The 15726-nt window shown below is 39.4% G+C and overlaps 2 protein-coding genes across 2 annotated transcripts in view; one reads left to right on the top strand and one right to left on the bottom strand.

Moving 5' to 3' along the window:
- Positions 1 to 1096, bottom strand: part of LOC119667488 — a 3939-nt gene extending 2843 nt beyond the window's left edge. Inside the window, exon 1 of the mRNA XM_038076781.1 lies at positions 515 to 1096. Coding sequence (XP_037932709.1) covers positions 515 to 1096 — 582 coding nt within the window. The remainder of the gene's footprint in view (positions 1 to 514) is intronic.
- A 9105-nt stretch (positions 1097 to 10201) lies between these two features.
- LOC119667487 lies at positions 10202 to 13870 on the top strand. The gene has a single exon (XM_038076780.1). It carries the CDS (start codon positions 10202 to 10204, stop codon positions 13868 to 13870), a length of 3669 nt encoding a protein of 1222 aa, XP_037932708.1.
- The last annotated feature ends 1856 nt before the right edge of the window (positions 13871 to 15726 follow it).

Raw genomic sequence — 15726 nt, 5'->3', positions numbered from 1 at the left:
TTAAAGCTATAAGAATGTCGTCAATATAGCAATACACGAAACAAGGTCGCGAAAAATTTGGTCCATGAAACGTTGGAATGTCTGCGTCGCGTTTTTCAATCCGAAGGGCATGTACTGGAACTCAATCAGGCCAAAAGGTGTGCTCTCGGCAGTCTTCTGGATGTCGTCCTCTGCCATTGGGATTTGTTAATATGCTTTCACTAAGTCGAGTGCTGAAACCAACGTTTTGTTATGTAACTGTTCCGCAAAATCATGCACGTGAGCGATAGGATACCTGTCCGGTATCGTTATTGCGTTCAACTTTCGATAGTCGCCACAAGCACGACAGCCACCATTATTTTTCGCCACCATGTGTAGAGGACTTGCCTATGCACTTTTTGACAAATGGCAAATATCTTGGTCCAGTAATAAAGTGATTTCGGCTTTTGCCACAGCAAGTTTCTGTCCAGATAACCTTCTGGGACGATCAAACACAGTGTTGCCTCTTGTCTCAATTTGATGAAAAACCACATGCTTTCGAGCGTCGGGAAATGGCTGTTTCAACACTGGTCGTGTAATATATAACGACTTCTTTGAGCAGTTTGCTGAACTTGGCTGTCTCGTCTATTGTATATATGGTTGATGGCGGAAAAGCTGAAAGACCACCTCGTGTGTTAAGCTTCGTCGTCATGTCTATAAGCTGTTTGCTTCTTAGATCAACTAACAAATGAAAATGGTTTAAGAAATCCGCATCAATAATAGCAACTTCGACATCTGCGATGATAAATTGCCACCTAAATGATCTGCGTAAACCTAAGTCTGATTCCATTGTGTTGTTGCCAAATGCGGTAATGAGAGTTTGGTTCGCTGCGTATAGTTGGAGCTCTCCTTGTGTTATTTTGAATTTTACCAAATGCCGTGGCACTACTGATACAACTGAGCTCGAGTCAACCAAAAAACGAAAACATGATATACGATCGACGACAAAAAGGCGTTCACTATTTATGAGTGGTTGTTTTTCTGCTACAGCTGAATCACTGGTTATGTGATCTAGTTGTTTGTTACTGCCGTCAACTAGTGTGCTTGACGACAGCTTTTTTAGTTTAAAGGTGCCCATCGTGAGCAGCTTGGCTTGCACTTGGTGGCACTATCCCCAAATTTGGTGTGGTAGTAACATAAATTGTTATGCCGTCGCTGTTGACCGTTGACATCGCTTAAAGTTTTGGGCGAGCGCGATCGATACAGTTGCGACTTGTGATTGTTTTCCTGAGTTGCTTAACTTCAACCTGCAGCTTTTTAGCTTGGTCAGTAAGTTGTTGAACAGCTGTGTACAAATCAACTTGGATTCGGCTGATTCTGCAAATTTTCCCAACAAACGTGTTTTAAGTGTGTCATATTTATTATTTGTTGGAGGATTCGTAATGAAATCTTCAGCTACCATAACGATATCTTCATCCAAATTTACTGCAACCCAATCGAATTTGTCTATATCGTCTCGAATATTGTTTAGACGAACAACTCTTTCCAATTGTGCAATCCATACCGTTGGATTGGTTTTGTTAAAGTTCGGGACTCTCACATTGTGTTTCACATTGTGTTATTTCTGTGGAGTCTACTTGTGTATTTGTAGTTTGTTCCGCGTTCAATGCCATGTTGTTATGTATTTGTCTAGAACACAGTTAGCGCGTGTATTCTTGCATAAGATGCACTACTTCGTAGAGTTTTATTTGATTTTTTAACGAAGTCACCACTTTAGTCGTTCAAAGTTTTCTTGTTCTGATACTTGTAATGACGGTGGTGCGTGTTGGATAAGCCCGTTAATAGTTTTAGTGAATGCTGTTAACATTTTTAAAACTAATGTTATTTTACACTTTCAAAAAATTAGTTCTGTAAGTTTTTCACTTTGCGCGTCGGGGTCACCACTTTAGTCGTTTTCATTGACTGTTTTATTTAGAATACCAGATACAACAAATACAAAACTACTTTAGTAACAGAAAATTAACAATTCAATGTGCTTGTTTAGCATTACCATTAGCATTCTTGTTTGTTTAGCATTACCAGGTGTGTTGTTTTCTTCAAAAGTGACAATCGGATATGTTTACGAGTCGTTGTACTGTTGGTTGTACTGTTGCCACATATATATATACATATATATATATTATTAAACAATATTAATTTAATAATGTTAATAATGTTGTGGCGGTTGCATATTCACCACTTAATTTTGAGAATGACATGAGTTGGCCATGCAAATATGGACAAGTAAAATATTGAAAATAAAATGAGTTGGCCATGCAAGAAAATTTGTAAAAAAGCTAAGAATATTTTTATTTAGTAAAAAATAGTTGTCATTCTATTTGCGATTCCGAATCTAAAAATCAAGAACCAACACGTATAATTTCATCACATGAAATTGAATTATTATTTCTTGTTTAAATAAACAAATAAGAATTAAATTAAGTAGGGTAAAGCCTACAATTGGTGACCCCGACGTGATCAAAAATGTCGGAAGTCAAATCAAGCAACAATAGCGCACCAGATAGAAACAACACGCCTGCAGATAGTAACGTACCAAATGTTTACACAAACGAACAACCTTGAGGTGACATTCGCCGCATCGGTATCAAGGCACCTGCATTCTGCAAGAGGGATCCAGACCTGTACTTATCCAGATAGAATCTCAATTCCGAAATGCAGGAATCACAACCGACCAAACTATATATGATCATGTTGTCTTCAGTAGCGACAGTGCTACTTTAAGAAATATAGCAGATATCTTTCGTGTTCCTCCTGCAATAGAAAAACACGAAACGACTAAAAAGCGATTAGTTCAAGATTTTGCAAACTCTGAAAATCGAAAATTGCAGCGACTAGTACAGGAGTGCCAGTTACGTGATAACAAGCCAACACATTTGTTGCGCATTATGCAAGATCTAACCAGCGGCGCCATGAACGATTGAGCAATAAAACAATTGTGGCTGGATCGTTTGCCAGAAGTAGTGCGAGCAGTCGTTTCAATTTCGGAGGCTGACTTGGACAAATGTGCACCTCGACCTGATGTTGAAAATGGGAAACTACAATTCTGTAGCTGTCATCAACACATATGCACAGATAAATGATCATATCATGAAAGCCATAGACGCCTTGACAGTTTGCGGAGATGATAACTGCACAAAGACGAAGCGGAACAAAATCTCAAACTCCAGATCGCAAGCGACGTCGTCGTCGACTTCGTACTGATTCGCAATTAAGACGTTATGCTATCACTATCACTATTGTTACTATCACTATTGTTTCAGTGCGGAATCAAAAAAATGTTCCTTGCCGTGTAATTTCAATCAACAGGGAAACCAGTAGAGACTTCATCGGTGGCGGCCGATGTTTCAGAACCAATCTTGGATGCCGATTTCTTGAAATATTTCGGTCTTGTGGTAAATGTAAAACGTAGATGCCTGAGCGATACGCAAACAAAGTTGAATACCCAATATGCATCGAAACACACTGAATATGAGCCAATTTTTTCCATTTAGAACGACCACAAATTCAAAGAGCTACTAAGCTCATTTAAGGAGGTGACAATGCCCATTTCATACAATTACAATAACAAGCCTAAGACTACGGTTGGCCACCAGATTATCAACACTGGTCAGCGTGTTTTTTCGCGTTCACGGCGGCTAAATGCGCAAAAACTGAAAACAGCCAAGCAAAAGTTCGAGTATATGATGAAGCAAGGGATTTGTAGACCATTCATGAGCGAATGGGCGAACACACTAATTATGGTGCAAAATGGAAATGGCTTATGGCGGCCTTGTGGCGACTACCGTCAACTAAATGCACAAAGAGTTATCCCATTCCACATATGCAAGATTTCATGCATTCTCTAAATGGGGAAACACATTTTTACAACATTAGATTTAGAAAAGACATATTTTAATATATCGGTTGCTGAAGAGGATAGAGAAAAACCAGCAATAATCACACCTTTCGGCCTATATGAATTTAATGTAATGACTTGGACTTTGTAATGCAGCACAATCATTTCAAAGGTTCATGGACCAAGTTCTTTTCGGGTTTAACTTTGCCATATGTTATATTGATGATATTTGTATCGCATCCGATAACATAGACGTGCACATACAACATATGCGCAGCGTGCTACAACGATTACAGGAACATGGTCTGAAAATAAACATTGCGAAATGTGTGTTCGCACAGGAAGAAGTAACATTCCTTGGTCATCTCATTAATCATAAAGGAATCCGTCCACCAGGCAAGAAAATTGAAACAATTGCAAATTTTCCAAAACCAAGGGTAGTGCATGTGCTACGGCGATTCATTGCAAATATTTATTTTTATCGTCATTTTTAGGGACAGCTTCAAAACTTAATTAAAGGTAACAAAAAACAGGACAAAACTGTTACTGAATGGATCGCGGATGCAGATAACGCATTTGCGGAACACAAAGAAGCCTTAATTAATGCAACAACAATCGTTCACCCAATCCCAGACGCAAACCTCGTACTTCACGTGGATGTCAGTAACGTAGCGGTTGGCGTTGCATTAAATAATATCAATAACGGACAACTCGAGCCTTTGGGGTTTTACTCAAAGCGGTTGACGAACACTCAAGCCAAGTACAGCACGTACGACCGTAAGTTGCTCGCGATTTGCCAATCGGTCAAATATTTCAAACATGCGATTGCAGTTAGACGTTGCACTATTTTCACCGATCATAAGCCGATAACATATGCATTTCGACAGAAACCAGAAAAGGCATCGCCACGCCAACTGAGATAGTTAGATTACATCGGTCAATTCACAACTGACATTATGCATATAGCTGGCAAGAATAATCCGGTACCCTATTTTCTGATACGCATCAAAGCTGTCAGTAACGAAGACTAAGTTGACCTTAACCAATTAGCAGCAAGCCAGAAAACCGACATTGAAACGAATGGTTTTCTGTCTAATACGAATCAATCTGCACTTCAATTGAAATGGATAGTGTAAAGGTTGAAATTACCACCAGATAATTTCAATCATACATAATAAATCTGACGTCAGACCGTCAGCATAAAAAGCAACAACAACACTATACTAGTAACTTCAAAAGACATTTTAGCAGAGTTCGGAATGTGGTGCACAAAATCGCACACTGCACTGTGCGAGTGGAAATTATTTTTAAAATATGCACACGCACATTTGTGGTGTTAACAAAAAAAATGCATGCACTCAAATTTGTTGTGCGATTTCAAATTTCACATCGCACAAAACAATGATTGTGCACAAAGATTCGTGCACAGATTGTCAACACTGGTCAGCGTGTTTTTTCGCGTTCACGGCGGCTAAATGCGCAAAAACTGAAAACAGCCAAGCAAAAGTTCGAGTATATGATGAAGCAAGGGATTTGTAGACCATTCATGAGCGAATGGGCGAACACACTAATTATGGTGCAAAATGGAAATGGCTTATGGCGGCCTTGTGGCGACTACCGTCAACTAAATGCACAAAGAGTTATCCCATTCCACATATGCAAGATTTCATGCATTCTCTAAATGGGGAAACACATTTTTACAACATTAGATTTAGAAAAGACATATTTTAATATATCGGTTGCTGAAGAGGATAGAGAAAAACCAGCAATAATCACACCTTTCGGCCTATATGAATTTAATGTAATGACTTGGACTTTGTAATGCAGCACAATCATTTCAAAGGTTCATGGACCAAGTTCTTTTCGGGTTTAACTTTGCCATATGTTATATTGATGATATTTGTATCGCATCCGATAACATAGACGTGCACATACAACATATGCGCAGCGTGCTACAACGATTACAGGAACATGGTCTGAAAATAAACATTGCGAAATGTGTGTTCGCACAGGAAGAAGTAACATTCCTTGGTCATCTCATTAATCATAAAGGAATCCGTCCACCAGGCAAGAAAATTGAAACAATTGCAAATTTTCCAAAACCAAGGGTAGTGCATGTGCTACGGCGATTCATTGCAAATATTTATTTTTATCGTCATTTTTAGGGACAGCTTCAAAACTTAATTAAAGGTAACAAAAAACAGGACAAAACTGTTACTGAATGGATCGCGGATGCAGATAACGCATTTGCGGAACACAAAGAAGCCTTAATTAATGCAACAACAATCGTTCACCCAATCCCAGACGCAAACCTCGTACTTTACGTGGATGTCAGTAACGTAGCGGTTGGCGTTGCATTAAATAATATCAATAACGGACAACTCGAGCCTTTGGGGTTTTACTCAAAGCGGTTGACGAACACTCAAGCCAAGTACAGCACGTACGACCGTAAGTTGCTCGCGATTTGCCAATCGGTCAAATATTTCAAACATGCGATTGCAGTTAGACGTTGCACTATTTTCACCGATCATAAGCCGATAACATATGCATTTCGACAGAAACCAGAAAAGGCATCGCCACGCCAACTGAGATAGTTAGATTACATCGGTCAATTCACAACTGACATTATGCATATAGCTGGCAAGAATAATCCGGTACCCTATTTTCTGATACGCATCAAAGCTGTCAGTAACGAAGACTAAGTTGACCTTAACCAATTAGCAGCAAGCCAGAAAACCGACATTGAAACGAATGGTTTTCTGTCTAATACGAATCAATCTGCACTTCAATTGAAATGGATAGTGTAAAGGTTGAAATTACCACCAGATAATTTCAATCATACATAATAAATCTGACGTCAGACCGTCAGCATAAAAAGCAACAACAACACTATACTAGTAACTTCAAAAGACATTTTAGCAGAGTTCGGAATGTGGTGCACAAAATCGCACACTGCACTGTGCGAGTGGAAATTATTTTTAAAATATGCACACGCACATTTGTGGTGTTAACAAAAAAAATGCATGCACTCAAATTTGTTGTGCGATTTCAAATTTCACATCGCACAAAACAATGATTGTGCACAAAGATTCGTGCACACACATTTGTGCTGTGTGTGTCCTAACCCCTATCACCCTGCGGGATAGGGGTTAGAATATTCCCGCGGTAAGGCATGCCTGTCGTAAGAGGCGACTAAAATCCAGCTAGGCGTCGGAGGGTGTGGCTTAAAAGGTCACAGAAACCCTGAGAAGCCCCTAAGCTGAGCCGAGTAGACGCCGGCTCTAACTAAGCGTCCACCATCCCGGGATGGCATCGAGGGACACGTAAGCGCACAATGTCTGCTTCCAATGTGAGAGCAATTGATGCGCCAACGAGGGAGTCGGAAATGCGCAGCGTCTGTATATCATGTTAGGGACGACTGTCGCATCACAATTCACATACGAGAGATGATAATGGAGGAAGCTTATAAAAAAGGCATCAGGATCGATACCAGTAAGATTCTGATTACGGCATACTGGACAACAGCAAACGATTGGACATGATGAGATGATAATGGAGAAAGCCTATAAGAAAAGGCATCAGGATCGATACCAGTAAGATTCTGATTATGGTATACTGGAGCAAACGATTGGATATGATGACTTGGGCTGGTGGATGATGTATTCTGTTACCAATATGGGCTAGAGTGAAATCTGGTCCAGACGGCTTTCAGGCTGATGCTTCATCTGCCTCCGTCCCGTTAAAACCTGGCAAGCCTTAAAGAACGATCTTGGATTCGTCCTGTTAAGTTGGGGTGTAGGGCAGTTAAGAATATCTTCTGCTTAGCTCCCGGTTTGTCTCTGAACACATGCGCTCATAAGGCTATGTGTCAACCCTCGCATGACCTCCCTGTATTGCAAAGATAATCATGGAACCACAATAAGGGTAACTACACAACGAAACTAAGATAACGGCTTTAAGTTGGGACCCAATTGCAAAGAAAAATGTTCACAACTACAAAAACACCAATACAGTCTGGCGTTAATACTCCAGCCGGCACCGAAAGTGCAAAGGAGTCACGGATAGTCAGTCCCAGCCAAATCCCCTTCATGAGGGCGCCGAGACTAACACACTCACCTGTGCTATCGCAAGAGAGGCAAAATAACGAGAGAGCTCGCTCATCCCCTCCGGAGCTTTATGGGAACAGTGTTCCAAAAGTGAAAAGGGAAGCGTTCATTAAACTCGGGGACAAAATATCCGAGCTAAATGAGATGATGGGTGGAGGAAGAAGGTCCATCCACCAAGCAATGCGTGATCTTGTTGCAATGATATCATCGCTCTATAAAAGAACTGCCGAAGAGACACCAAATAAAACTATCACCGCTAAAACCAACGATAGAGGTACCAAACAATTCAGGCGCAGCAAACACCAGTTATATCCAAACGGTTAAGAGAAGAAATCGAAAAAAGTAGGAAGACACCGCCTAAGAAGACGAAAACAAATCGACCTGTGGGGGCAAATAATACTAAGTCTAAGGAGCCAAGGAAAGCATTGGAAAGCAACTTAGATACGGTGGCCGGGACGAACGGCAACGCTGATGTACCTCAAGCACCAATTGAAGACAACAACAAACGACACGCTTGGGTTTTACAAACAAAAAAACGCGTGAAACTACCTCGACCGGATGTAGTGATCATTAAACCGTCTTAGAAACTTTCCTTTGCGGACATACTCCGGAAAGTAAAAGGAGCTCCAGAGCTTAAAGCAGTCGGTAATGATGTTCACTCTATCAGGAAAACACAAAAAGGGGAACTTCTGCTTGAATTCAAAAGATCAGCAGAAACAATAATAAGTGTCCACCAAGACCACATCAAAAGTATACTACCTGAGGAAATAGAGGTCAAAACGCTAACGGAAGAAGCTACCTTTGAACTACGATACCTGGACGAAATAACGACAGAAGAAGAAATAATTGATGCATGGAAAAACCAAATAGGCGAAATACATCCCTCGGCGATCAAAACAATAAGAAGCCACCAGCAGCACAGGACTGGTTTGATGCAGCAACAGTCAACAATCAACAGTCAGCGGTTAAGTTTCAGCATTCAGCATTCGAAGAACATTCTTAAGCACATTTGGCAAAAAACTACAAATCATCAATGACAACTCTTAATGAACTCATAGATGCCCAAAAAGAAAAGGGCGAAGAGATTCAGCGAATCATCAGGAACTTCAAAAAGGATTCGGCTGAACGCAAGCAAACATCAGCATACTACAGTGAAAGATTTCGTCGGCTTGATGTTGCTTGGAAGCAGTTTGAACAAACTGACACAATGCTCAGAACTCTCATCGATCAACCGACAGATGATGAGTATTTTACATCTTCTTATTACGAGAAAATAAGAGAACTAACAAATGAATACAGTGAAATATTCAAGACAGAAGCCATTCGGATCAAAGCAGCAGACAACTTTGGTGAAGCTGCTAGTAACCAAATGGCATCACAGCCGCAACTAGTGGCTACGACAAATGGTTTGATAAGAAAAATATCTGCTCGAATGGCAGCTCTAAAAAGATTAGTAGAGAGCTTGTCAGAGAGCGAAGGCATACAGCCAATTCAATATTACGAAATTAAATCAAACACAATCATGCAACATTGGAACCAATTGGAATGTTTGCATGATGAACTATGGGAAAACTTTGAAAATCCAGTGATGTCAGGATTCAATCAAGATGAGTATTACCAAATTGAAGATTTGGTACAACAATGTTTGATAAAATTGTCCATAAAATTGGATCAATTACAACCGAAACAAGCAACAGTAGCGGAACCAAACATGCGGTCCTCACTGCCATTGCCAAAGGTAACAATCCCAAGCTTTAATGGGAATTACTTAAAATGGAGGCAATTTTTTGACTTGTTTACACAAATGGTAGACAATCAGCCACTACCAGGTGCTCAAAAAATGTGGTACTTGAAATCACATGTGACAGGTGAAGCTGAAAAATTGATAAGTCATTTCAGCATAACGGAGGACAATTATTCGGCAGCTTGGACATTACTGCAAGACCGTTATAATAATAAAAGGGTCTTGGCGTCCACGTAAATCGATGAACTTTTAAATCAGCCATCAGGCACATCAACTGTGGCAGCAGTTAAAAATTTACATGACACAACGAAAGAGTGTCTATTAGCACTAAACAATCTTGGCATTCAAACGACATTTTGGGACCCAATTTTGTTACAGGTACTAATTAAAAAACTCGATCGGGCGATGCTCATTAGATATGAGCAATCTCTGGCAAAACCAAAAGAGATACAAAACATTCAGTAGTTTTTAGCCTTTTTAGAACTACAGTTCCAACTGATGGAAGTTGTAGAACAAAAAGATAAGGTGGCTATAAAAATTAAAGCAAATCGAAATAACTCAGTGTCATCGGCTGTAACAGTTTCTAAAGGAAACAACAATTGCAAACTGTGCAATGTAGACAGGCACCCACTGTATCATTGCCGTAAATTTTTGCAATTTTTACCATCTCAACGATTGGATTGGGTGAAAAATCAACAGCTCTGTTTTAACTGTTTCAGAAATGATCATGTGGTGAACAAATGTTCATCAAGAAGTTGTACCAAATGTAATAAAAAGCATAACACGTTGCTACATTTGGAAGTTACAAAACAGAACATTCAACCTAGCTCAAGTGGGTACAACACCGCAGTCACCACAGCGACAGCAAACACATCCACAGGTCATCGTGATTATGTTCTCTTGCCAACTGCAAGAGTCAAAATAATTGCATCTAATGGAAATACAAGTGAAGTCCGAGCATTACTAGACTCTGGTTCGCAAGTGAACATAGTCTCTGAGCGTCTTGGCAAAAGGCTCAATATATCAATAACAAAATCGTTATTGTGCATAGAAGGTATAGGAAAGGTGCAAAAAAATTCAACGCAGCGAGTTAACATCAAATTGCAATCACTTAACTCAAGGTTTACTACAGAAGTCGAAGCGTTTGTGCTTCCAAATATAGTTCCACCTCAACCAAGTTGCAGCTACGATATTTCCAAATGGAAGGTCCCGAACAGCATTCAGTTAGCAGATCCAACATTTTTCCAACAAGGGAAAATTGATATTTTACTCGGTGCGGAGTTCTATTTTAGTCTGTTAAAGAAAAGTAAATTAACGCTTGCTCCTGGGCTTCCAGTCTTGCAAAATTCTACACTTGGCTGGATTGTCAGTGGCAAGGTTGCATCAAATACAGACAAATCAAACGTTTTATGTGTAGTTTTTGGCGGTGGGGCGGAGGTTGTTGATAATAACTCATCGTTAGAAGATGCAATTGAACGATTATGGCGAATGGATGAGGTGAATACAACAGAAAGGACATTATCTAAAGAAGAAAAATTATGCGAATCTCATTTTGTGCAGAACGTCCATACAAATAAAGAAGGACGTTTTGTGGTAAGGTTGCCGTTTCTGGAAAACTCATTGACGTTAGGGGAATCTCAAGAAAAAGCTTGGAGAAGGTTCATCAGTCTTGAACGACGACTAGCAAAAAATGATGTTTTGCGGAAACAATATGTCCAGTTTATGGAAGAGTATGAGCGATTGGGTCACATGACTGAAGTAAACTTGGATTCCATGTTGACTCCAAGATATTTCATTCCTCATCATTGCGTACTAAAACTAGATAGTACAATTACTAAACTTCGAGTGGTGTTTGACGCATCAGCCAAAACTACATCTGGACACTCGTTGATTGATTTAATGTATAACGGACCGACAGTTCAAAGTGAACTCTTTTCAATTCTGCTCCGTTTTAGGCGACCACGGTTTGTTTTCACCACAGATATCGAGAAAATGTATCGTCAAGTTTTCATAAATCCTGAGGATCGACGCTATCAACTTATCATTTGGAGAAGCAGTCCAAATTCAACGATTCGTTATTATCAGCTAAACACAATTACATATGGGACTCGAGCAGCTCCTTACCTAGCAACAAGATGTCTGCAAAAGATAGCATCAAAAAACAAGGTGAATTATCCATTAGGAGCTCAAATCCTGTGTGACAATTTCTACGTTGACGATGGGCTCGGTGGATCAGATAGTTTAATTACGGCTATTGAAGCTCAAAGGCAATTAATCCATATTTTAAAGAAGCATCAGTTTTACCTACGGAAATGGAGTGCAAACCATCCTCAACTTTTAAAAAACATTTCTCAAGATGATCAAGAGGTAAATCTAGATTTTACTAATGATAATAACGAGTCAATCAAAACGCTGGGATTATTTTGGTTGCCCAAAGCAGATTTATTTGGAATTAAGGTCAAAATGGTTACTGAAGGAATAATCACGAAGAGAGTCGTTAGTTCTGATTTAGCTAGACTGTTCGACCCACTTGGTTTAATAGCTCCAGTAATAGTCAAAGCAAAGATTTTCATACAACACTTATGGCAATTGAAATTATCTTGGGATGAACCACTTCCTACAGATCTTCGTACAACGTGGTCAACATTTAGAGAAAAATTAAGTACTCTTGAAAATCTTCAGGTGGCAAGACATATCTTCAGAGGCGAAGTTCCATCATCAACACAGCTACATATTTTTGCTGACGCATCTGAAAAGGCATTTGGTGCTGCAGCATATGTCAGAGCAATTTTAAAAGATGGTAGAATAATAGTGCGACTGTTATGTGCAAAGTCAAGAGTAGCACCACTTAAAAAACAAACGCTACCGCGACTAGAACTATGTGCGGCAGTCCTAGCAGCGGAACTCTCAGCAAGAGTGAAAAGCGATCTTCAAGAGAAGGACCAGCCGGTATTTTTGTGGACTGATCCAGAAATTGTGTTGTCTTGGATCAACTCACAGTCCTCATCATTTCAAACATTTGTAGCTAACAGGGTAGCAAGAATTCAAACTTTAACTCTGTCTGAACAGTGGCGACATGTTAGGTCAAAGGACAACCCAGCTGATGTGTTATCAAGAGGACTTTCAGCAAGGGCGTTGTCAACATGTGCACTCTGGTTTCAAGGACCGTTCTTTTTGCATGGAAGGCAGGAAGTATGGCCACCAAGGTTTTCATCATCATTACAAGTTCCAGTCGATCTGGAGAAGAAGAAGGTTGTAGCTGTAGCAACTCAAAGCAATGACGCAGATTTCATATACAGGATTCAACACAAGAATTCATTTAAGACGTTACAAAAGATAGTAGCATATGTTCTTAGATTCACTAACAACGCAAGAAAATCAAAGGAGTCACGTGCCACACATATAGTACTTAGTGCCAACGAATTGGATGCAGCATTAATAACTATAATATGTCACATTCAGGGTAATGATTTTCATGAAGAAATCAAACAACTGAAGAAACAAGGTCATGTTGATAAATCTAGTTCAATCAGTAGTTTATCTCCATTCATTGATAATGCAAATGTTCTTAGAGTAGGAGGACGCTTAGAAGCCTCATCATTACCATACGATTCTAAACACCCAATGCTGATCCCATACAATGATCCATTGGCAAAATTATTATTCGTGATGTTCCATGAAGAAAACAAACACTGTGGCCCGCAGGCACTATTGAGTACAGTCCGACAACGTTTTTGGCCGATTAAAGGTAAATCAACAGCCCGAGCAACAGTTCAGCGATGCATTCGATGCAACAAAGCACGTCCGCAACTATGCCAACAAATTATGGGCAATTTACCAGAATCAAGAATAACTCCTGCAAGACCTTTTATTAATGCTGGTGTAGATTATTGCGGACCATTTTGGATCCACTACAAGGTGAGGGGCAAAAAGCCAACAAAGGCATATATTGCTGTCTTTTGTTGCTTTTCTACAAAGGCGGTACATCTCGAGTTAGTGACCGATTTATCAACAAATGCTTTCATTGGAGCATTAAAACGATTTATAAGTCGACGAGGACGTTGTTTGAATATTTACAGTGATAACGCAACAAACTTCGTAGACGCCAAAAACCAGTTAGCAGAATTAGAAGAAAGCATTTATTCTAATAAGGACAAGAAGCAATAATCTCTGCCTGCAGTACCACAGGAATAAATTTTCATTTTATTCCACCAAGGGCTCCACACTTTGGCGGTTTATGGGAAGCATCCGTAAAGTCCGCAAAATATTTGTTACTACGCAGCGTTTCAACAGCATCATTGACGTATGAAGAACTCGAAACAGTAGTGGTGGAAATTGAAGCGATATTAAATTCACGAACATTGACTCCAATGTCCAATGATCCAACTGATTTGACAGCATTAACTCCAGGACACTTATTAATTGGAGAAGCTCTTACAACTCATGTAGACAGCCGATCGAAACCAGAAAAACACACGTTATTGTCACGTTGGAACCTAGTTTCCCAGTTAAAACATAATTTCTGGAAACGCAGGTCTAACGAATATTTGATGGAATTGCAACAACGTAACAAATGGAAAACACAATCTGCCAACATACAGTTAGGAGACATGGTTATAATCAAAGAAGATAACGTCCCAGTGATGCAGTGGCCCTTGGGACGAATTGTACATGTGTACAAGGGTACAGATGGACATATCCGAGTAGCTGATGTTAAAACATCGGCAGGCATTTTTAAACGCCCAATTCATCCATTAGCTATACTGCCTGTAAATACAGATGATCAACCAACAATGGCTGAAGCTGATCACGAAGTACCTCCTGACAAGTTAATTATGAAAGATAGAAAAGAGTCGTATGAAGAGCCCAAGACAAAACGTAGAAAACTGCCAACCAATTTGTACTGTTCTGTATTACTTACACTATTACTGATATTGCCAATAGTAATAGGATCTCCAATTGACAATAAAAGGTTTGGCACAAAATTGGGTATTCACTTTGAAAATCTGGGCACAACTGCCATATCAACCACTGAATGGAATCTACTAGTTTATTATGATTTAAGTCTTTATTGGACGGAAGCAGCAGCTCTAAACACAGGAATAATGTCGCTACATCAAGCTTGTCAACAAATGAAACCAAATGCATCATGTGCGAATACAGTTAATCACTTTAAACATATTGAATCCGAACTACAACTCGATGATAAATTACTTCATAATCATCGCTTCAAAAGAGGAGCAATTGATCTTGTAGGCAATATTGCACATTCGCTGTTTGGAGTATTAGACTCAGAATATGCCAAAGGAATGTCAAATATAATTACAGAAGTGAAACAAAATGAAATACAATTATTGACGCTATTTAAGAATCAGACATCAGTTGTCGATTCAACAATCAACATAATGAAGAAAGATAAAATAGCAGTTCAAGAAGGTTTTGACCACATTGACAATGAAATAAAGGCATTGATAAATTCAATAAAAGATACAAATAGAGAGGTAAATCAATTACGGCTCAATCAAGTTTTCAATGCAGGAGCCATTCAATTAACACTGGTAGCACATAATCTACAGAAGATACAATCTGCTATTATAGATGCTCTAACTGATACTCATCATGGAAAAGTGAATCCATTGTTATTGACACCAACACAATTACAAAAGGAAGTTAATCAAATCAAACTTCATTTATCACCATCATTAGAATTACCGATGCCAGAAGATGAGTTAATATCCCTTTACAGACTAATGAAGGTTAAAGGTGGAATCACACAGCAGCATGCAGTTTTTAGTATAACACTACCCTTGATTGAACATGAACGATTTGAATTGTTTCAGCTAATTCCAATCCCGAACTGGGTAAATGACTCCATGACGGTAATTGACTCCTGCAGTTCTATTTTGGCTATTAATACGCAGCATGATCAATATTTTCCTCTTATAAAATCCGAATTAAGTCTTTGTGAGACCATTAAGGAAGAGGAATTTCTTTGCACCAACGTCCGTATACGATACAATTTT

This window comes from Teleopsis dalmanni, chromosome 1 (genome assembly GCF_002237135.1).
Source record: "Teleopsis dalmanni isolate 2A chromosome 1, ASM223713v2, whole genome shotgun sequence".
Lineage (NCBI taxonomy): Eukaryota > Metazoa > Arthropoda > Insecta > Diptera > Diopsidae > Teleopsis > Teleopsis dalmanni.
The sequence above is the reverse complement of the archived record's forward strand: the minus strand, read 5'-3'. Positions and strand labels throughout refer to the sequence as shown.

What these genes read in the sequence shown, in the direction of transcription:
- LOC119667487 (XM_038076780.1), top strand. Translation starts at nt 10,202, where the DNA reads ATGGAAGTTGTAGAACAAAAAGATAAGGTGGCTATAAAAATTAAAGCA.